At 45.5% G+C, this 23,551-nt stretch overlaps 2 protein-coding genes across 3 annotated transcripts in view; one reads left to right on the top strand and one right to left on the bottom strand.

The window, feature by feature from the left end:
• Positions 1–5,978, bottom strand: part of LOC144740901 (hippocampus abundant transcript 1 protein-like) — a 32,844-nt gene extending 26,866 nt beyond the window's left edge. For both annotated transcript variants that reach the window (XM_078623603.1, XM_078623604.1), the window contains exons 1-2: positions 5,771–5,978; positions 414–509 (exon numbers count right to left, since the gene is read on the bottom strand). In XM_078623603.1, coding sequence (XP_078479729.1) covers positions 414–509; positions 5,771–5,851 — 177 coding nt within the window. In that variant the 5' untranslated portion in view covers positions 5,852–5,978. The remainder of the gene's footprint in view (positions 1–413; positions 510–5,770) is intronic.
• A 5,054-nt stretch (positions 5,979–11,032) lies between these two features.
• LOC144740900 (rab9 effector protein with kelch motifs-like) lies at positions 11,033–22,591 on the top strand (the record flags this gene model as incomplete). Its single annotated transcript, XM_078623601.1, has 6 exons — positions 11,033–11,310; positions 14,459–14,547; positions 15,003–15,149; positions 15,894–15,945; positions 21,118–21,221; positions 22,455–22,591. Coding segments are annotated over exons 1-6 (618 nt in total), but the record flags the coding sequence as incomplete, so codon positions are not given.
• Positions 22,592–23,551: the final 960 nt, after the last annotated feature.

The raw sequence follows: 23,551 nt of genomic DNA, 5'->3' as shown, positions 1-23,551 counted from the left end.
CGCGGTCTCGTTTTATTAACAAAACCCCCGTTATTTCCATTATAATGAAGGAAAGCCAAGAAACCAAAACAATTGAAAAAACCACAGGCCTGAAAATCAATGTGTGCGTACGTTTGTGTGCGTGTCAATCCCAAATTTGATTGCCGCTCATGGTCAACACCAGTGACGATTATCTGAACCAGTCCTGGGCCTCCCCTAGGTCGACTCAGCCTCATATGAGTACATATACCTGTTGTGATGTGTAAACATCGCCACTGGGGAGACAAAGGCGGCCTGTCGTGGTGCTGGCCACCGACCCCCTCATGTGCTGTGCCGGCCTTCATAGTTTGCTCGCAAATAACACGTGCCCCAACAGTCTGTTAAGGCTATAGGCGGATCTGCCATTCCACATGTGTGTGTTTGCGCGCACGTACGGTCAGCGTGGGTGCAGTGAGAAGCCCCCATGCGAAGAACTCGAGGAAGATGACGAAGGCTGCGTGGTAGACGCTCGGCTGGCCAATTCCACGAGGCTGCGGAAAAATGAAGGACAACGATGCTACTCATCACCACGATGCCGTCGTGGTCACTGTGCTTGGCACAAGCGGCACCGGCCAGCCACCGCCGCTGCCACCGGTCAAGCAAAAGCTCACCGCTGGCAGCGTAAGATTTGCAGTTGTTTTGTAAAATACCGTACATTTCATCACTACCATCATCAGCTACAATGAACCCACGGATAGATCGAAGCGTTCACAAACCGTCGTCATCCCTCATGGTCCCACGACGCACGATTTGTGGTGGTGGTGGTAGGTGAGATGTTTTTTTGGTTAAGGGTACTTGTGTGTGTTGAGGTGTTTACTGTGATTCCATGTTTAGTCAACAGCAGGCATCTGAACTCTATTACTGATTATAATTTCCTGTTAACATTCATGCATGTCTGTATGTATGTTGAACGTCTTTCACAACATACGTAGCCCACTGCGCTAATCGAAGGTGCAGGGTAAGGGCAATGCAGTAACAGTAATATCCTGAATAGCTCACATTCACTAGCCATGATCCATTCACTGCTGGACGAATGCCTCCCCAAGCCTTTGCCATCCATCGTAGTCTCGTGATCCAACAAACCACGTGCTTCCTCTGCATGCGAGTTGATTTCATCGCTCTACCTCTATGGACAACCTTCTCTCGGCGTGTTGCCTTATTTGGCTGCCACTCTCTATTCAGTCTCCACCAGCAGCCATCAAATGCTTCCAGCGAAGTGTCCTGCGCAAGCCCACTTACTTCTCTATACTGAGCCTCTGACTTGCTTACATTTTCGATACTGGTGTTCCTCTTCCAAAGCATGCCACTCTCCATCCTTCTCTGCATATTTTTCAGTTTCTGTTCCCTATTCACCACCAGCTTCCATGTTTCATATGCACATGTCATGGTGCTTATTTTCAGCGAACACTGAATTGGGATGGCAGACAACAGTGCAGCACCACTTCTGCACTCCGCAAAAGCAATTCACTATTCATTGGTAATGAAGTCATTTCCGAGTCTGTGCCAGGCGTATACACAAAGGCATACATTTCCCCATTAGCCTTATAGAAGTGCTGGAGCTAGTACAGTTGGCAAGCATCTATTAAGGCTGGAATAAAGAACGAGTGGTGTGGTCAGTAGTGCACTCAGTCACCACGCCAGCTACTTGGCCCATAATGAGTACAGTGCACTTACAATTGCACCATTTCTCACTATAAACGGAAAGATACATATCCCTTGCAGAGTCTTACAAACTGTTAAGGTAAGTACTGTTAAAAAACACCTATTAAAGCGGGGATGGTTTATGAGAGGGTGGTGTGACCAAGACTACACCATGCCACCTTTGCATCTCTATTGTTGTTAACACAACACTATATAAACAAATACACGTGCTCACTTACACAAGGAAACAACGATAAAAAATGCCCTGTATAGCCTTCACAGACTATTGGGACAGTCCAGCACGGTAGACCTAGGGGGTGGGTGGCCAGCACCACGCCCGGCCTTTTTGTCTCCCCAGTGGCGATGTTTACACATCGCACCAGGTACTCATTTAAGGCCGAGTCGACCTAGGGGAGGGCCAGGACTGGTTCAGATAATCGTCACTGATGTTGGCCATGAGCGGGAATCGATCTTTGGTAGCCGGGTTCGTAGCACAGCGCGCTAACCGCTACACCACCACTCCCCACTGCTCACACACACACATGCATGCGTGTAAATATTCCCTAACAACACCAAGTCATAGTTACGCAAAAGTAGGTTAATATTAAGGCATCTAGATTGTTTAACAGTAAATCCACAAGGCAAATTAGTGACGCTGCTCACTGCCATAATTGACATGCTGATGTGTTGACTTTCTCTCTGTGATTATCAAGGCCACAGTGTCAGTTGACTTATGATGGCAGCTTCCTGATAGCACGACAAACATACTATGTCTCGAAACATGACACGTGCTTGTGTGCAGACCTCAATATATGTTCGCTAACGGGACTGGCGCCAGCAGGCTAAAATGAGGGGGTCTTGTTGCCTATAATAAAAAATAAATTGACAGGCTCTATGTGAAAAAACCAGCTAAAAGGATTACTCATCGTAATATTATCATAACAATGTTAATTCCAGCATTAACCTATCACATCAACTCATCATGGTATGAACATCGTCTGGTCTTCATAACACAGTATCAGTAGAATGTTTTATGCTAAATGTACAGTATTGAATCAGCAACTTCATCAAATTCATTACAATTTTACTCCAATTTCACCACCACGTGCTATGCCTGCGAGGGTAGGATTTCACTTCTGCTCCATTTCGAATTTCCCTGTCGCTTCACAGCGATATAAACGTATATTCTGAATATTCTCACTGAGTTTCAAGACTCTTTTTCTAAGGAGGGTCCTGCATTGGGATGTTTGGGTCATTCCTTCTTTCGGAATGCTTTGAATGTGGGAGGAAAATAGAGTACACATCATGGAAACCCATTATGCTTGAGATGGGAGAACACTTATAGGGTCCACAGAAACGGGTTCACCGACCCACACTTTGTTCTGGCCACCTTACAGCCCAACAGTTTTCACTCATCTGTGTGTGATCCACTAACCCTTGCCTCTACACCACTAAATCACAGGTGTGAGCCACCACACTTGGCTGTGAATAAAAAATCCATGTTGTCAATATTTCATACGAATTAACGATAACTGGATTTGAAAAAGGGTTTTCAACCATTGATCACACTCAATTTACAAAGGATTAATGAACTTCAAATACCCTTATTCATGGTTTTGTGTATTATGAAAATGCATTTGATTCAATGGACAGACTGTCATCCCAGCTGTCATAAACAAGGCTTCAATAAAACATCCGTTAACTTCTGAAAACCATTTACAAATATGGGAGATACACTTAGGTTGCATGGAGAAAGTGATACGTTACAGCAACCTTAAAAGATGTTTTCTAAAAAGTGTATTGGGGCAATAAAAGGCATAAATACAAAAATAGAATGGATTAACCATTTAAGGTTTGCTGATGACAAAATAATTTAATCAAATAATGGAAGTAAATTGTAAATTAAAGAATTAAACAATGAAGGCTGCAAAGTTAGGCTCAAAATATTTAGAACTATCTTAATTTAGGAGCTTTCGTGACTGCAGGAATTATTCTTTGGTTCTTTTCGGTTAAGTCACGTCTAAAAATAAAATAATAAATTAAAATAACATATTACGACGTTTCGATTGTGTTGCAATCGAAACGTCGTAATATGTTATTTTAATTTATTATTTTATTTTTAGACGTGACTTAACCGAAAAGAACCAAAGAATATTTAGAGCTGTACAAAAGTCACGTACAGAAAGAATAATTTATACTGGAGGGCCGCAACTGGAAATCACAGAAATGTGTAACTACGGCTCTCACCAACAGTAGCTCTGGGTCCAAATGATGACATAAGAGGCGGGTGATATCAGTATGGGGTGCGTTTGTAAAAAAAAAATCATAACTAAAAACAACATACGACTGTGCTTGAAAACCCAAAGGTTTCAATCAACAAAATAACCTCAGCACATTTGTAAATAAGACTGCACGTAAATAAAAATATATAATAGGCGATGCTCCAGGTAATGGCCCTTCTTCATAGCAAATACATCGTGCTATGTACGTGCTTGTGCACCATTGTCAATGCAACATCACCAAATCATATATTTTGGTTACAAAACGTGTATATTACCGTCCATGACATATCAATCAGTAGCACGTACACTGACATAACTAAAACTAATAAATACACAAAAACGGAAAAGTATGGATACATTCATACTTAGAATTACACAGAGAGACAGAGGGCAACACATGGCTCGGATAACAAATCATTATCCGAAAAACATTAACCGCTAAGAAATGTAACTGGGATTGATGAGTAGGGCACATTAACAGATGGATTGATGGCCAAAGGACAATACAGGACTGGTGATGGAACGTCGTACAAAGGAGAAGAAGCAACAGCAACGGGGAGATGGAGCAATGGGAGATGGAGCAATGGGATCTTCTAATTTGCAGCAGGGAGTGGACTCTGTCATCACGGAACTGCGTGGGGTGGGAATGGTCTGTAAGAGGCCTTCATCCAGCAGTGGATAGTTTGATGAAGTATTGCTGTATTATTTTATTTAAAGCTTTCGTGACTCCAGGGATTCATATTCTTGGTTATTTCGGTAAAAGTCACGTGACTTTACCGAAATAACCAAGAGCATGGCTGTATTGTCATAAATATAAGATCTTACCAACTACATCTTTAACGTAACAATATTTAGCAGGCTAACGTTTCAGGCAATGGTCCCTCTTCAGTTTCGATAGTGATATAGTTTCTGTTTTAATGGCAGTCGACGTTCCAAGCGCAGGAAATTGACGGGGGGGGGGGGGGGATACCTAAAACATGTGCTACGGCCCCGCCACGCCGGATCAGCCTTGAGGATTATTTCACCAAAATTCACGCCGAGCCCGTGCGAGTTGGTGAAAGCGTTAAGCATATCTATGGGAACATAGAAGTAAAGTACAATGGGGTTTTCCCTCTTCTGCCCCAAGGCCCAATTGACACCTTGTGCATGGTGGTACCCATTGCAACACTATCCAGGCACAACCCTGCTGAACGTCTGAGATCCGACGAGATCGAGCGAAATTACGTGTGATTTGATCAAAGGCTGATACGAAATAAATCAAGGGGAATGAGAAATATTTCACGCAATATGGGTTCGTTCGGCTATTACTGGTTTGTTGTTCGCTATTAACAATACATGAGAATCAATAACTAAGTCCAGTACGCATCGCTCCTATAGACGAAAACATATGGAATCACAGTACACATCTGCACATGATTACCCTTGAATCAAAACAGCACGACAACCTACCCGCCACCACAAATCGCGCATGAGCGCATTAAACATATCCACTATTATCACCATCGTCAGACATGCTCAATCCACTGCTGGATGAATGTTTCCCATAAGTCGTCATCTGTCACGGTGCTGCGACGCATCATATCACCGAGTAACTGCACACGAGCGGATTTCACCGCTCCATCTCCCACGGTGGTCACCCTCTATCACAACCACAATAAAAAAAAATCACACATTTACACCAATTTCTATCGCCCCTCGTTCCGCGACCGATGCGGCCTGGGGTTCCCTCGCCGCTCAAGTCCCACTGTCACCGGGCGGAGAATCTAGCCTAGACCGTTGTCTCTCTTGCGGCCTACTCGGCAGACCCGAACACTCCATCGAAAACTCACCGCGCCGCCCTCCTTGATGATGAGTTTTTTGGCGAGCATCACGCTGCGATTTACCCTCTTCTTTTTCTTGCCCTGCGTCATATTATCATCATCTTCAGCGGCGGATAAAATCAATACCCGCTACCTCCTGCCCGCCTCCGCTATTGTAAGCGAACTTCTCCGTTTGGGCCGGCGGCGTGACGTCACCCGCGCGTGTTGACGCCTCACCTCCGCGTTGGAGAAAATTACGTCATCGCCGCTGTTTTTGTTGTGTGACGTTTTTGCATAAAAAAATACCCCGTGTTGCGGGATGACGTCACTAATCTGATCCACCAAACCGTTGACGATTATACTTCTGCGGTGACGTCATATCGCGCGAGTTGGCGTGTTGCGCGTGACGTCACGGGGGTTGCCTGCGGGTGACGTAATTCGAATGTTGCCTAGCAACGCTGGGACGCCGACCCCCCCCTGCCCCCACCCCCCACAGCACGCGGCCCCGCCCCTCGCATCCACCGTCGACTGCGTAAAAAGATTGGGTCGTGAGAAAAATTGGCGTTTATTATAATTGTATTTGTTTAATATAACATTTGTGGGCAACTATAAAGGTTTTATTTTTGAAAGTAGCACAAGCAGGGCGAGCGGTAAAACGAAAGAGCTCATTAAAGGTAATGTTTGAACTGTTTAGCGAAATTTTCTATCTGTATTTGCCTGTCACGCATAAATTAATATTATTATCTGGTAATTTATATATTATCTGTTGAACTCTTGAGGTAATCTAATTGTAGAATTTGTATGAGAGTTACAACTCGTAATTTCGACCGTGTATTTGAATGCTTGCTTTGTACTGTGTTTGTAAACTGTATTGTGATAAACTCTTGGTTCTTTCGATAAAGTCACGTATAAAGATAAAATAATGAATTAAATAATAGCATACGACGTTTCGATTGCAACACAAGCAATCATCATCAGGTATAAATGAAATAGCAACAAAAATCTAACCAGAAAACTAGACAGACATATAAGCAGATTGTGATAGTTTTGAGGGCTGCTGGTATAACAACATCTAACCTATAAAAGGCATTTTTTTTCTTTTATAAAGATATCTTACAGATCTTGTCAAACCACACGGTTTGCCCCGTATTCTTGTACAGGAAATTTAGTTTTTAGGGGCATGCGGTGTGCAGTCGTTACAATAAGATCTTTGTAGGATGAACGTTGATATTTATAAGGGCACGGGGTAACCAATAAGGTTTGAATGGATCTGTCATAAGGGGTTGACAGATACGGTATAATGTGACGTCACATCAAAATGTGCAACTTTAAATACATATAGACAACACGTTCTACTTAATAAAATAGACTTTTTAATAAATGTTTTCTCCTACAACATCAGAGTGCAGCGCCACATTAAATACGCACTACAATGACAATAGTTTAAAGCGATTTGAAACATGTTTTATTTGGGGGGGGGGGGAGCAGAGCTTTGTGACGTCATATTTGAGGGGGGGGTCTGACTTTTTATGACGCCGTGTGACGATGGGGAGGGGGGGTCAAAAATCGTACAAAATCGCGTGACGTCATTTATGGACGGCCCCTTACACTAATTGTCAAACGGGTTTTCTTTACAATATAAGCTTAATTCAGTGACACATTATCGGTTAAAGACCTTGTGTAAAATAGTCTTTGGTGCTGTTGATGAGCGTGATGGATGTTGCCGAAGTGGCGGTTGAGCATCGTTTATTAGGACGCTGTCCCATCGGATTAAATGGGGGGGGGCACCAGTTACTTTATCGCCACGTGGTTGGGGTAAAGTGTGGGGACTCTCACACCGTTCCACGACATCTGGCCAATGACCTCCTGCCAGTGGGGTCCTTCGGCACTTCACGTGACAGCCTCGATGTGCACCTAGCCTGGCACGAAGCGCCGCGGTGACGTCAGCGCCACTTAAGCAGCGAATGTTGTTGTTTGGCGTTAAATACCAGTGTCATTGTGAGCAAAATAAACACAGCAATGTGCAGGAGAGAAGAGTTAATTCCTGACAAGGAGGCTTATTGTAACTCTTAGAGAGGCACCATTGTATCATTGTTTTAGAGTAGCGTATCCTATTGTAAGATGCCCCGTATAGACTCGTACCAGATAAATTAAGGGGTTATCCATTAAGTAGGTACGCACAAAATCCGTCAAAACTTAACCCCTCTCCCCCGAATCCTACAGAACGGCCAATATTTAATCCACGCAGAAACGATCAAGGATTCATAATATTAACGTGTTTAAGCAAAAAGATAGTCCATCGTCGGACTATCTAATTAATTTGAAGGCCAATGGAGACAAATTATTATCGAGGCTTCACCCCCCCCCCCCCCCCGTTTCCTATGCGTACATTGTCAGTAGACCCCCCCATACGCAAGCGTACGCATTTGGGTTAACCCCCCCAGCGTATGGACTAAATGGATGGCCCCTAATGTGTAATTTCCACCACTGGCTTGGAAACGATGTGCCATGCAGAAGGACCAAAGCGTAATGTCGCCTTTGATGAATAGTTTTGCTTTCAAGGCACTTATATATTCTTTCTTTCTACAAGACGGCAGCCTTATGTTCTGGAGTTTTATTCCAATGTTTGCATGTATATGTGTTGAACTTCTTTCGCATCGTACGTAGCCAACCGTGCTAATCGGAGATGCGTACCATCTGCGCATTGCAATCGTTGCGTTAATGTCTAAAATCACCTGTGGAAATGATGGTCGGTCCCTTTCATAACGGGTTAACGGTTATGGTCTTAACAATCCTAATTTATATGGAAGTGCTGCTTATATCATAGAATGTCTTCTACATCGGGGATTACGAGCGGGTTGATTAAATATGACGGTAACTTGAATGTTAATATTTAATCATATGTATGGCCAGCACATTACATCATGCTGCGTTGCATAACGAGTGATTTCCCTTGTGTGTTTTATATATATGTGTCGTGTGCAGACGTACCAATTGTGCCTGAAGTAGCAAGTCGTTAATTGGTGCATATCATCTTAAATGGCTAAGACATCCATTTATTCATCATCATTTTTTGTCTTTTTAAATCCTTTATATTAAGTTCACTTGCTTGCGCGCTTACGACCGTGCAAATCTTTTGGTCGTTTTTTAACCCACTTCCTGTGATCCAATCGAGCTGACATTTTGCATACAGACTCGTTGTGCGTGACAATTGATTTTCGTGAAAAAAAATTCCAAAATTTTACACTTTTTAGGAAAAAATTAATTATATTTAATTACCAATTGCTTAATGGTGGCAGGCAATCATCTGACCCATAGGTGGCAGCCATCTCAAGCCAGAGGACGAGAGGACTCTAGCCGCCACGCATATAAAGGATTTATAGTGAAAAACTTAGTTTTTACGGGTTAATTTTTTCGCTTGCACAGAGCCCGAGCCCAACGATGGCACTGGTGAGCGGCCAGTGGATTGAGCAGGAAGTCAAAGGGTCACCACCGAGTGCCCGACACGGCCACGCCACCGCTGTCGTGGGTGACATCGCCTTCACGTTTGGAGGCTGCAGCATGGAGGTGCCTGCGTAACCGTGTCTCCCAACTCTGTCTGTCCAGCCTCACACCCTTCACGAGCTGCCACTCATTGTAATGCATTCCTACGGAAGTGTGTGTAGCGCAAGGTGGCCTTGGGGCCCACAGGGATTCCCCCACTGAAATGTATTTAGCAACTGTCGCACTCAAACAAGACAAAGATCCCCCTTAACAAACTGTTGGGGCAATTGCTGTTAGCAAGCACCTAAGAAGGCTGGCACGGCACACGAGGAGGTGGGTGGCCAATACCACGCTCGGCCGCCTTTGTCTCCCAAGTGGCGACGTTTACACACCGCACACTCATTTGAGGCCGAGTCGAGCTAGCAGAGGCCCAGGAACCGGTTCAAATAATCGTCACTGGTGTCCGCCCATGAGCGGGAATCGAACTCGGGCCACCGGGTTCATAGCGCCGTGCGCAAACCGCTACGCTACCGCTCCCCGACAGAGACTATAAAACCTCTCGAAGCCAGGCTCGGCTACAGAGTACAAGGTCTCCCACAAGCGGAGCACGTGATGGGACTGACTGTTGGTGACTCCGTGCCCTTGGGCGTGTGTCACCTTGTTTGCTGCTCGACAAAGCGGAGACCTTGCGCGCTCTCTCTCTCTCGTTTTCAGACGTAATTCTTTTCGATAAATAGTTTTTAATATAATATATTTTTTTAATATATATTTACTCCACGAACAATGTTATTTTAAAACTGGGTGTAGTAATGAGCTGAAGGGCTCGGCGTGTCTCTCTTCTGTATGTGCGTTTGCATTTCTTCGTACAGTCAAAATTCTATAACAAAAAAAATGCGGGCTCTCTTCTTATTCGACTGCCTTGCCAGCTTTTTTCCACTTTGACAACAGTAAATCCAATCCCGCTTTGATACACGTGGCTACTCCGTGGCACAGTGTTCGTTTCAACATCAAAGACCGTTCTTTTGGCTTTGCCACCACCGCTACTCTGCACCTTTCAGTTTTTAGCGTTAAAATGCCAACACGGAAGAGGCCGAAATATCCCAAGTTGGATTCTCTCCAGCATCTTTCAGCAAAACTCACGATTCACATTTCAGTGGACATGCCTAAAACTCACAGAGTCAAACTAAGATACCCATGAGAAGAAGAATTAAAAATATATCGAAATAATAATATGTACACATACATGGACAGCCCTTTAGGTAATCCACTGCTGGATGATGGCCTCCCCAGGTGATATGGGTCATGTTTTTTTTGTTTAAACATACTTCGGGTTGGCGAAGATGGGGAGAACAGATGGTAGGACCATATAAGACCAGTAAAATATTTGATTCTGCTGCACTTATCTCTGCTGCCCATAACATAACGTGGTGATTGCCCATCCAAACACTATCCAGGCTCAACCCTGCTTGCCTTTCAAGATCCTACAAGATTGTGTGATTTTGTGACAGGCATAATAAGGATATATATGACACAAAGCACGAAAAGGTAAACGAAACACAATGAGACTCATTTGAAGCTTGCCTGGTTTAATTGCAGCCACTTTGCTTCATTGGAAGACAGAGTCTGAATGACACATTCAGACTCTCATTCAGACGACGTTTCGGCCACAACGCAAGCAGCCGTCCTCATTCAGACTCTGTCTTCTCGACAGACCTGTTCTCCACCTGAGGACGGCTGCTTGCGTTGTGGCCGAAACGTCGTGAGAATTAATTGATAATGGTTTATTTTTATTATTTTATTATTTCCATTCTACGTGACTTTACCGAAAGAACCAAGAAGATGAATCCCTGCAGTCACGAAAGCTTTAAATCGAAATTTCAGTGACTCTTTCTCAGCATTGTTCCATCCACGAATGCATTGCACAGGTACAGTTCTTTTGTAAATCCACTACTGGATGAAGGCCGATTCCCATGCCATGTGACCAGCGAACCCGTTCATATGTCCACAGTGACCCCTACAGAACTATCGTGGGAGGAGGTCCCTCACAGTGGACACCTGCCTTGTGCCCGATTTGGTCACTCTCTTTGGTGAGTGGCCTCCCCTTGTCTCTCGCACCCTTCCACAATGTGAGAGGTACATTGTGTCGTGGAAGTAGCGTGGCTAGATATAATATGTATGTTGAACTTCTTTTGCATCGTACGTAGCCAACGGTGCGAATCAGAGATATGGGGAAAGGACAACAAACTAAACACAAAAATCAGTTTTACAGAAATTAGTTTTCTATCGAGATTTAAAAGTGCATAGCTCTAGTGGCTTCCTGATATCGGAAGGAAGAGCTTTCCAGACGGTCGCGGAAGTGCATCTGAAAGCGTGCGATGCGGTGACTGTCTTTGTTCGATGGTTATCCAAAAGCTGCTACGAGGATGACCAGAGTTCACGTGATGATTTATGCTTCTTGATGAGATCAGCAAGGTATCCGTGGTTCATTTGTAGCAAGCACTTTGTGTATAATGAGTGCGACCTTATTATGCATTTGTTCGGAAACCGAAAAGCATATACCGGTCCAACATGGGACATGTTTTTTGGGGAGATCCCTTTAAAAATATTCAGAAACTGGGAATTAAACTCCTGAAGCTCAAAAAATTGGACCGTGTCACATATCCACCTGTACAACTCGGACCTCGCACCTCCTGGATTTCAGATTTCTTCACGAAGACACTGGTGTAACCATCAACCACATGAGAACATCAACAGGTCGATGCGCAACATCTCCTTCATGAATGTAAAATTAAGGAAAAACCACAGCAGTGCGACTGTGACCATGCCACCAAAACTATGGACTGCAGTAAATCATTGTAGTTTGCGCTCCTTCAACGGAGGAGCAATAGAAAAAACTCGAAAAAAGACTTCCTGAAGCCCTCTCGTTGTGGCGATTGGGTATTCAACTCCTGAACACATTTCCACACCATTGAGAATAGTACAGAACTATAATGCACGCAACAATATACTGCAAAGAATAAATTTACGAATGTCTCTATATGACAACAGCTGCCCCTTGTACTCCTGCAATACCGTGCACAATGTTGTATTGATGGAAGGCTGTAATTATAATATATATTCAAATATGCTCAAAATGTCCCCCCCAATATATTTCTATAAATAGATGTATGTTTATATGATTGTGGTTATGGTTGTACTTTATTAATCCCTAATCTCTGCCATTACATACAATGAAACAATAAATACACTATGAGACATTATTGTAAAAAAAAAAAAGTCCATCTAATGTGTTAGTGAATTTTTTAATATTTTAGGCAGGAAATTCGTTTTCAAATTTCGATTTTTTTTCTGGTGGGGGACCCCCAACCCCCCAGGAAGATTTTGTCCCCCCCAATGTTGACTCCATGGCTACGGCCTTGTATTGATAGATATGTGAATCGGTCAGGATACGTGAATACCTATAGCAAATTACAGTTTACACTCTGCACAAATAGGTTATAGCACCAAAAATAAAGTGCAAACTGTCGAAACGTCTGGGAAGATAAACTTATTCCGGCTGGGGAAGTATCTTCCCGACAAGCTCTTTTACTCACCTGTCTTCGCTTTGATTGTAAACATGTTCTTTAGACGCAAGCGAATGTATGCAAGATTAAGAATTCACTAAATACATGTCTTGAGGAAATAAGAATAGCTTTTACCCTTCACGGCAATAAAACAGGTGTTAAGATCTTCTTGGTTCTTTCGGTAAAGTCACGTAGAAGGGAAGTAATAAAATAATAAAAATAAAACATAATAAAACAATTCTCACGACGTTTCGGCCACAACGCAAGTAGCCTGAGGACGGCTACTTGCGTTGTGGCCGAAACGTCGTGAGAATTGTTTTATTATGTTTTATTTTTATTATTTTATTATTTCCCTTCTACGTGACTTTACCGAAAGAACCAAGAAGATGAATCCCTGCAGTCACGAAAGCTTTAAATCGAGGTGTTAAGATGTTCAAACACCAAATAGAAACTTTTCGCAACGATTCATGTCTGCATTAACCACACGTACTTGTGGTGAGAACATGCAAAGACAACATGCTCTTGATTATAATATATGCATTGTCTTTGAAACTAATTGTTCTACAACAGAGACAGCTTTCTTTAGGGCCTAGTCCCTAAATACCAGAGGATCAGAGAACGCTAAAATGCGTTCGCTGGTCTGACACTGGTGAGACGAGGAAGAAGGCTGTCTCTGGTGTAGACCAATCAAAAAAGGTCCCATTATGTAACATACATTGCTGTACATGAAAAAGTCGGATTTTGAACATCGATCGCAAATGGCAGTGACACTATGCACATGTACAGCACTGGGTTTGGGTGGCTAACTGGTCAGGCTGGATACGTGACGGTCAGGTATGAGACGTTGTACTGCACCCTACAACCTTACTGCTTTCGAGTCCATCCCAATCCACCTCGCACCCCAACCAACCTGATCAGCCGTGACTCAGAACAGCAAGGCCCTGAGTAAACGGGATCAATACTCTTCTTACTCAACTCGCCGTTTAAACACATTGTCCTGCGGAGGGAGCTGGTAGGAACGTTGGGTTGCTCGGTCAATGGCCAGGGTCAACGGCGGCATGGTGTATTCCGCAAATATGGCCGACTGTGAGGGCGGGCACAAGCCGGCGTGAGTAGGTTAAACGTTGAGTTTTATAAGGGCACCACGGGGTGACCAGCCCTTCCCCTCCCCACCCAGCCCCACCCCTCCCGCCCCCCAGCCCCTCCCCACCCTCCCCACCCAGCCCCTCCCCACCCTCCCCTCCCCACCCAGCCCCTCCCTGCACGACGGACACAATAATCCCCTGTGGGCTGGTGTAACCAGAAGGTTCCTACCAGTATCAATGCATCTCATTAGTATATGACAATATCGTGAGCCATGCCTGTGTGCACGTGTCTGCATCTGTGTGCCTGGTGAGAGGTGGCACAGTGGTTAGCGAACTGCAGTACCACACCCCTGCGATCTAAACCAATCCAACTCCCAACCATGGCTGTAATTATTGCAGAGCGATATTTCAATTGGTGCTGGACATTCCCTATGTTAACTCAGCCTTAAATGAGTACCTGCTGCTGTGTGTAAGCACCGACGCTGGGGAAACAAACGTCGCCAGGTGTAGTCCTGCCCAGCAAGTAAGGCTGCTCCAGCAGCCTCTAAGGCTGAACGTGCGCTCTCTGTGTGCGTGCCTATCTGCAGTGCGGTTCGGGGTGCTCTCTATCTCTTTGGAGGCCAGGCTTCGCTGGTTGCGAGTGAAGCGCTCATCGGGGTTTTCCGCTTCCACTTGGGTGAGCACGTTCACACATGCACACACGTCCATGCACGTGCACGCGCATGCACACACCTACGTGAAAACAAAGATCTCTGGGGAGATATTGCTAAAGTCACGTCAACAATGTCCGGATCATCACAGCCAATGACATTAATGCCACCACACTTCACTACCGCAACAGCAATGAGATCACGCAGATGAAAGGAAGCGGAGTCAACTCCTGACCTCCAATGACCCGCTCTCACAGTCTCATCATTATCACCAACCATCTGGCTTTAGGTCTTCCCCTCTGTTGCCGTTCAAGTTCACAGCTTGACAAGCTGAAAATTAAAATGACAAAGTACCTGTGCATTGCTGTGCATAGGACGACACCCCCCGTGTTCCAAAGTGTGGCTTGCACGCCGTTAGCACAGCGAGGCCGCGCTAACGCCTCCACCTCCGCCTCTTGCCCCGTGTGTCTCTTGCGAGCAGATTCCCTGAGTTGGGAGAAGGTGTGCGGGGGCGGCTTGGCCCCCCGTGCCCTCTGCCCGGCCGTGGCAGCGCTGGGAGACGACATCTACGTTATGGGAGGTGTGCGGGGAGGCCAGGCGTGCAACGACGTGTTCCAGTTCAACACGGGTACGTGTGAGTGCACGCAAGGGGGACCCCCCCCCCCACCCCCGTGGTAGCTATCCCTATGTTTGCACATTGGTGAACGCAGCACTGGCCTGCAAAGGGGGGTGGGGTGTTGCGATTAGGCTTGTGCGTGTCGAGTAAAGATGATCCTTGAAGTGGCTAGTTGGCTCAGAGCACTCAGCTGGTACCGCTGAGCTGCTGGGTTCAAATCCGGGCAGCCGCCTATAAGATTAACACCGCATTCGTAAGCGTAGCGAGGTCATTGTCTCAGCCCGGTCACCAATTACTTTACAAAAAAAACAAAAACTCATTGCATCAAATTTTATTCTTCAGAATTAAAAATATCGGTTCGGCTGTCATGCAATGATCATTATTGTCAGTGACAGAGCGAGTGGGAAAGTCCTGTTGCCTGCGGTGGAGACGAGAGGTTGCTTGAAGGGATCTCAGCGGTAGTGCTGCGGTATCCGCTTCCTTGGGCCGCTCTCTCCCAGAAAGGAGTTGCACTGCTCTGCAACATTCCTGAATGGATACTTCGTCTCATGACATGATGCCGACAACCTAGTCGGGATAAAAGTGTGGAAAAAGACAAAAATATCAGGAAACAAAGTCAAGACTGCTAACAAACGCGGGGGCGATAAGTGTAAGTATCGTTATTTATTCAGCACGGCTAATACCTTAACCGCCACTGCCCTGCCTCCCCCCCTACCCCTGTCCGCTCACCCGACGACAACTCACAACATATGGCAGTGTCTCTCACCTGGACACCCGTGCACACTTTCGGCGTCGCTCCATCCCCAAGGTAACGCCACAACAGTGAAGGCTCGAGGCACCGTGCCACCCCCTTGCCTCTCTCGCAACACCTCCGCCCAACCACCCCGTGTTCTTTCTCACGCAGGGTGTCACCATTGAGACGATGACAGATGCCATGCTTGCAAGGCTAGGCATTGCTAGGCATCGGACGCTGCATTGGTCATTGCATCGCGCGTTTTCAGATGCGCTCCTGCAGCTATCCGAAACGCCCTTCAGTCCGATATTAGGAAGCCACTGGAGCTATGCACTATTGAATATAGATTGAAAACGTATTTCTTAGGGATTGCTTTTTGTGTTTAGTTTGTTTTCCTTGTCCCGCACCTCCGATTAGCACTGTTCGCTACGTACGGTGCGAAAGAAGTTCAACATACACACATTTATATTCTTGGTTCTTTCGGTGTGAAATCCACAGCTGATGATGATTGCTTATGTTGCAGTCGAAACGTCGTGAGAATTTTTATTGTTTTATATTTATATTATTTTATTATTTCCCTTCTACGTGACTTTACCGAAAGAACCAAGAATATGAATCCCTGCAGTCACGAAAGCTTTAAATAAAAAAATACACACGTTTATTTTAGAACTCCTTTTGGTGTTTAGTTTGTTGTCTTTCCCTCCGCACCTCCAATGAGCACAGGTGGCTACGTTAGATGTAAACTAAGTACGTACAATGATCAACGCCTCTCCCCTGCCACCAGCCTTCACAGATTCAGTGAATTGCCACGATTTGGCGGCATGATTCCATTGAAGAATAGATGCTTCCCTGTCTCGTTTCGCTGTCTCACGTGTATGGTCTGCCTCATTCAATCCATTTAACCTGAAGGTAGATTGGCGTATACAGATAGTCCCCGAGTTACGACGGTCCGACTTACGATATTTCGATCTTACGATGGCGATAGCGATACGACAAAATTGTAAAATATTTTAAATTTCGCACGGAAGGCAAACGCAGCAGCGTACGAGGTACGACACTGTACGTTGGGACGCTGCCAGAATGTACGCATCTCCCGCCTTTCTATTAAATTTCAGTTCATATAGGTAGGCTAAGAATTTACCTTGTTTTTTACTTTACATTTTACTGTGCAATACAGTATTGTAATTAATAAATACATACAGTATATAGTTTATACAGTACGGTACTGTAAATTGCTCTGTTTTGCTAAATTATCACCATTCTTTAAGACTCCTGGGTAGGCTAGGCCATCTTCGACTTACGATATTTTTGACTTACGATGGGGTCGTCGTAACGCATCTCCATCGTAAGTAAAGGACTACCTGTAGTTTGAATACGTTTCCAAAACATGTAAATAAGATCCTTACACACACGAGTGGAATGATCGATTTTAAATCGATTTTTACTTGAACCTTCGTGTAAAACTGGGGTGGAAGGCCCAGTGGTTGATGGCTAGACGCGTGCCACAGTATCGGTGATGAAACAGAAGCCTCCACTGCTTATTAATTTACATTTCAATGAACGTCTTGACAATTTTGCAATCGTAGATCACGATTATAGATCGTGTTTTCGGCTCTGAGAAATTAGAATTATGATCGTGGCTGGGATTACTGACCCAGGATGAGTTTGGGCGTGAACTTCAGCAAGTATATATGTAGAGCACAAAGTTGGACGGAATGAGAAACGCAGCCAAAATTGTGCCTTTGCTCAACCACCTCTCCCTCGTGTCCAGTAAATTATTAATCAGCACAAGCGTTTAGAGGGGGAACGTGATAACTCAGTACATGCGCGCGCACACACACAGCACCCATGCAACCACAATAGCTCGTCTCTCACAGGTCCGTTGCTATGTTCACCGAGGGCAGCGAGCGTGTTGCGACTCCTCCTCCGTGTGGCTGATGCTGATGTAGAACAGGGGGTCGGGCAACCTGCGGCTTCGGAGCCGCATGGCGGCTCTTTTAGGACTGTTTTGTGACGTTCACACGCAGTGGCGGATATTTAAATATTGGGGGGGGGGGTTGTTTTTTAGAATTAAAAACAAAAATGGCTCTTCTTGTCATTGTGGTTGCCGACTCCTGATGCAGAGCAACAACTATTATTTTACATCGTGGGTGGTTGAGCCAGACCATTGCGTCCTGAGTAGCACAATGTATCGTGCTCTGATGTCTCTTTCTCCTTCTCCATATTTGAACGTATTGGCGGCCTACACCGATGGTGCGTGGCTTAAAAAAAGCTACTTTTTCGCAACAATTATTTATTTTACCGTGATTCACAACCCCGGTCAGAAAATCTTGCGGGGTGTGCGTCAAAATCAGTTCTTGTGATGTCGAAGAAGTCATAAGATGAACGTTATGAGCAGCTGAACACGAAGCTTCACAGCCAGTTGCCATATAGCAGCACCCAGCCTGATGACGATTGGTTCCATGTTCCAAAGGCAGATTTGTACTCGTGCCCGAGACTTGGTCGAACGGTTCCTCAATTAATTTTCAGAATAATTTCTTGGCGGACGGTGGAATCAAAAGATTACGACTCGTGATGTCACAAGTTCGAATGGGAAAGCAGCTGCTGAATCTTAGTGCAACTTCTGATGGAGAGCCTGCAGCCCACTCAAGGGCAACAGCGACATCAGCAAACTGTTTTATAAAGACCGGTGTGTTACGCTGCACCGGTGTGCTACCAATATGTTCACTTGTATTTGTGAATCGGGCATTGAGTCGCTGTCTGTTCCATGGTCTGTTCTGGGTGGAGCCCACAGTCGCCACACATTTCAACAGTTTTTATTTTTGCATTTTCCATTTTTTGCCATCATGAAGTATCCGCATCTGCCATTGTTTGTGTGTGCGGATGAGGGTTTAGAGTTTGCGGCCCATAAGGAGTGACGGAAGATCGTAGCCAGGGATTGTAGCCATCGGGGGCTCTTAGGAGATGTTTGTTCGTAAACTTCTTGTGAACTCCCTTGGCTTTCCAAGCATCGTCAAGTGTGCTGACTCGCAAGCGCTGTGACTCACTACCACAGAGATATCTTCGACGGTCTACAGCCACGCAGACTGTGTGTGGCACATTAGGAACGGATCACTCTTTTAATTATATCCTTGTGCAGCAAGGGAGTAAAGTGTGGTTCTGTGAAAGTCCTGATGTGCATGTGTGTACAGCAGCATGTGATGACTGAGTTGGGCCTGTAGGTGGCTGGCAGGGTTATTGAATAAATCGCACATGAACACCAGCTACATGGTTAATGGCGACTTGGAAGAATTGCTGTGTGTGACACACGTGCTGTTGCATTTTACAGATTAACCACAATAAATGTGTTTGCCCTCGATTTGGAGCACCTGCCCACGTCCGTCATTTCGAGTGTGCAACATGTGGATGTGGGAGTTGTTACCGAGCGCCTATTAGGGCAGGCAAGGCACACGACAAGGGAGCCGTTGTGGCTGTTGTGATTTACGTCTGGCCACCTTTGCCTCCAAAGCGCTGATGTGCACACAGCGCACCAGGAACTCATTCAAAAGCGTAAACCTCACAGCCCTTTGTCAGTCCACTGCTAGATGGAGGTCTCCCCACATCGCGTGGGTCGTGGGGGTTATTTGACCATACTCTACCATGTTCGTTATGCGAGGAGGGGCCTTGGGAGCATGGAACAGTTCAACAATGGATTGTGCTGCACTTCCTGCTGTTGCCCGCAATGTAGCCACGCAGCAGCCTATAACACCCGGTGGTATGCTGAGTAGACAAAGACCCCCCGTATAGCCTTAACAGACTTGGAGCAAATGCTGTTAGCGAGTACCTACAGTATGAAGGCCGGAATGGTACACGAGGCGGAAGGTGGCCAGCACCATGCCTGACCACCTTTGTATCCCCAGTGGCGATGTTTGTACACACTGCACCAGGTACTCATTTGAAACTGAGTCGACCTAGGGAAGGCCCACGACCATTTTAGATTATCGTTACTGGTGTTGGCCCCGCACCCATCCACACACTTTCCAGGCTCAAGCCTGCTTAGATTCCTTCGCCGATTACCAAATATAATTGAATCGCCCGGAATGCAAAGCGCCTGGTATCCTCCGACCTCACAATCTATGGATATGCTTTAGTCCATATTCACATCTCACACCGCTGACTAAACCCCACCCACGACCGGTGATGGGAGACACTGGTTGATTTTTCACCATGTAATCCGACAAACGGGGACATTCGGGAACACTAGAAGCAGGTTGTTTGTGTAGTGCATACCCGGTCACATGCATCGTTAATGTTGTCAACAAAATTAGTGATACATTTTTTAAAAGTAAGTTCACGTTCACTATGAGTCGATAAAAATCATCAAGTACAACGATGACAACGACCCACTACTATAATTATCATCACCACCATCACCACTAGACTATGACTTCCCACCAAAGACCAATGCGTGACCGTCTGTGAAGAAACGAAATTAACGAGTCCGAATGAAGGTGCAGACTTAAGATAATGTTAGAACGTGATTCGAGACAGCAGTGCACTGAAGATGTTCAACCTTGATAATTGGCTACATGTATATATTAAGATTTACCGAGTTCACTGATTAGCCGGCTTGGTTATAATATTGATATTGGGGGAAATTGCCCAATCCTTGCATCAACATAGATAACATTATTTGGCGATGTAGCTGCATTGGCAGTGCTGCACATGCACAATGAACTTAAAATCACAAAACAACGCAACGCATTTGTCGATAACATCGTGGCCTTAAAAGGAAAAATATATAACGGACGAAGATTCTGGCAATGCGCCTTATTCACAGCACATAAATACAGCAGCCAGAGAGATTATCCACTATGTCTCTGGCCTCTCAGTTCATGTACTAACAAAAGAGTGTTTGACCACTTTAGTCGAGTAGACTAAGAGAATACCTGAATTAAATCCACCGACTTATACTTGACGAATCGTCCACAAATTGTTCTTCATTTAGACCAGGGGTCGGCAACCAAAATAACAAAAATAGCCATTTTTGTAAAAAAAAATAATCTGTAATAAGAGCGCGCAATGCACTTGTTGAATACGAGACGCTGACCCTTAATACATGACTGTCACGAAGCAGCAGTCCTCATTAAAGCGCCGCATGAGTCTCCAGAGCCACAAGCTTGCCGGCCACTGATTTAGACAAAGGCTGTGACCAAAATCAACAATGCTGACTAAATAAAACACCGGGCGGTCGCATGTGCTGGACAGGTGTGACCATGGCATGACAGCTGTCGGCACGCTACTCTACGTATTCGGAGGGATCGGAGGAAGCGACAAAGTGTCCTACAGTGACGTGTACGTCCTCGACACAGGTACGCACGCTACAAACAACACAAAGACAAAGATCTCCCATGTAGACCACATAGCCTGGTGAGGCAAGTGCTGTTTGCGAGTTCTTCCTATCAAGGGCGGCACAGCGTACGAAAGGGTGGCGTGGCCGTGTATCACGGCTGGCCGTCTTTATCTCCCCAGAACTGATTTTTACACGTCACACGAGGTCAGGGGTCGGGCTTCGTGACGTTATTTATTAAGAACCCACCGTCTTGTATTCACATGCACTGCTGTATTGGCAGTACTTTTTTTGACCGAATTCGAAGAATGTCTCTTGTTATTTTGGTTGCCGACCCCTGCACTAGGTATATTAATTTAAGGCTGAGTCGACCTAGGGGGGGGGTGGCCGAAACCAGTTCAGATAATCGCCACTGATGTTATCGATGGCTGGGAATCGAACTCAAGCGGGCGAGTTGGGAGCAAAGCGAGCCAACCACCATGGTGGGGGTGGGTGATGGGGTCAATAACCCCCTGAGCCCCACCCCTGGGTCTGCCACTGATGAGACCTCTTGCAAAGGTCATGGACCGTAATTACAACCACGGCTGTGGGTCAGCACTTCGCAACAGGCACGCTGTGTATCATTTAATTATGCTGATCTTTTAATGTGTATTTTTTAAATCTTAAGCTACGGTATAAATATATGTATTTGATACGAACCTATTTACGAGGCATGCAACAACGCATTGATGATACATTTATTAAAATATATGTTTTTGGCTCAGGATACACAAATTGAATTGTGTTTAATAATTATCCTTGACTTCTTTGTCATATAATTGGCCTACAATAACCCCCGAGAGCCAGTCAAGCCTTGATCCGATAGGGCAATTTCAGAGCAATTGTTGCTGGCAACGATCACCGGCAATGCATTAGCCATGAGTTACTATGGCAACTTGGGTGGGCAGCGGAATGGAATGACAGCAGGAGGTCACCAGCGTGTAGGCAGGGGTTGCTTTGGACCCCCCCCCTCCTGGTGGCCAAAGCTACGATTTGGAGCACTCTTGACAACCACCGTGGTTTTTACAAAGTATACAAGTTAAAATTGCATTAGTACATCAATTCCCAAGCTTGGGGAAGGCAGTAAAAGAACAGCACAAACAGTCCCAGGCCACACCAAGACAACAGACACGTCCCCTTATAAAATGGTACATTGTTAAGAATCAATGATCCAGCACTAATCTTTGTCTTGTTGTTGCTGCTGCTGCTGCTGCAGCCACGCTCTCCTGGAGTGCGTGCGAGGTGCGAGGCGAGCCCCCCTGCGGTCGAGGCTGCCACTCGTTGACATCGCACCACGACAAGGTGTGTGTGTGTGCGCGTGCATGCGTGCGCATACTCCAGCTGACCTACAAGGTGTGTGTGTGTGCACGTGCATGCGTGCGCATACTCCTGTAACGTTCTTGAAGGAGACGAAGATGCTCCCTCACAGCTTGCGAACAGCGAGTAGTTATCACCACTACACTCCAGCTGACCTACAAGGTGTGTGTGTGTGTGCACGTGCATGCGTGCGCATCCTCCAGCTGACCTACAAGGCACTCTCAACGGGTTAGCGCCGCAATATTTCACTATTGCTTTTGGAATTTGATCAGGTAAGGCCCACTGAGCTCCATAGCTATTTTTTGAGAAGCGACCTGGCCACAAATGATAGCCCAGTGAAATGGCTTATCACGTGGACATTTATAGCAGCCAAATACTCTCATCGATTGATGTTGATTTTAAATGTGGAGATAAAAACCACAAGACCCGGAGAAAAATATACATGACCACGGGAGGAGAACACGCAAACTACAAATATACAGGTGTCAGGGTCGGAATCGAACTCATATCCTCCCGTAAACCAGGCGAGGTAGTTAACATCTCGCCACCATGGCACTCAATGGGTTAGGCCCACGATACTTACAGAAATGGATACATTTTGACACTGCAACGAGCTCCCTGAGATCTCCAGATCGCCTCCTTCTAAATACTCCGAGGTCAAGGCTCTGTTCCTGGGGTGATTGGGCTGTTGCCACTGTGCAACTTCCTTGCTAATAAGACAATCCTTAGATGTATGGTTGTGTTTAGTTTGTTGTTCTTCCTCCCCACCTCCGATTAACACGGTTGGCTATGTACGGTGAGGAAGAAGTTCAACAGACTGTACATAGAAACTATGAAAATCTTTGTGTCTCTCTGAGGCTATGGGTCTCTATAGGCCACAGTGGTATAGCCTGGTTGGCATGGGTCCTGGTGCAAGGAATGAAATGCTTCCTGTGGTCCGTGGGTTCTTATGGTCAGTGGCCCCTCTGTAGTTGCACTGCCTGCATACACACGATG

This window comes from Lampetra planeri, unplaced genomic scaffold, assembly GCF_965212315.1.
Source record: "Lampetra planeri unplaced genomic scaffold, kcLamPlan1.2.h2 scaffold_342, whole genome shotgun sequence".
NCBI lineage: Eukaryota > Metazoa > Chordata > Hyperoartia > Petromyzontiformes > Petromyzontidae > Lampetra > Lampetra planeri.
The sequence above is the reverse complement of the archived record's forward strand: the minus strand, read 5'-3'. Positions and strand labels throughout refer to the sequence as shown.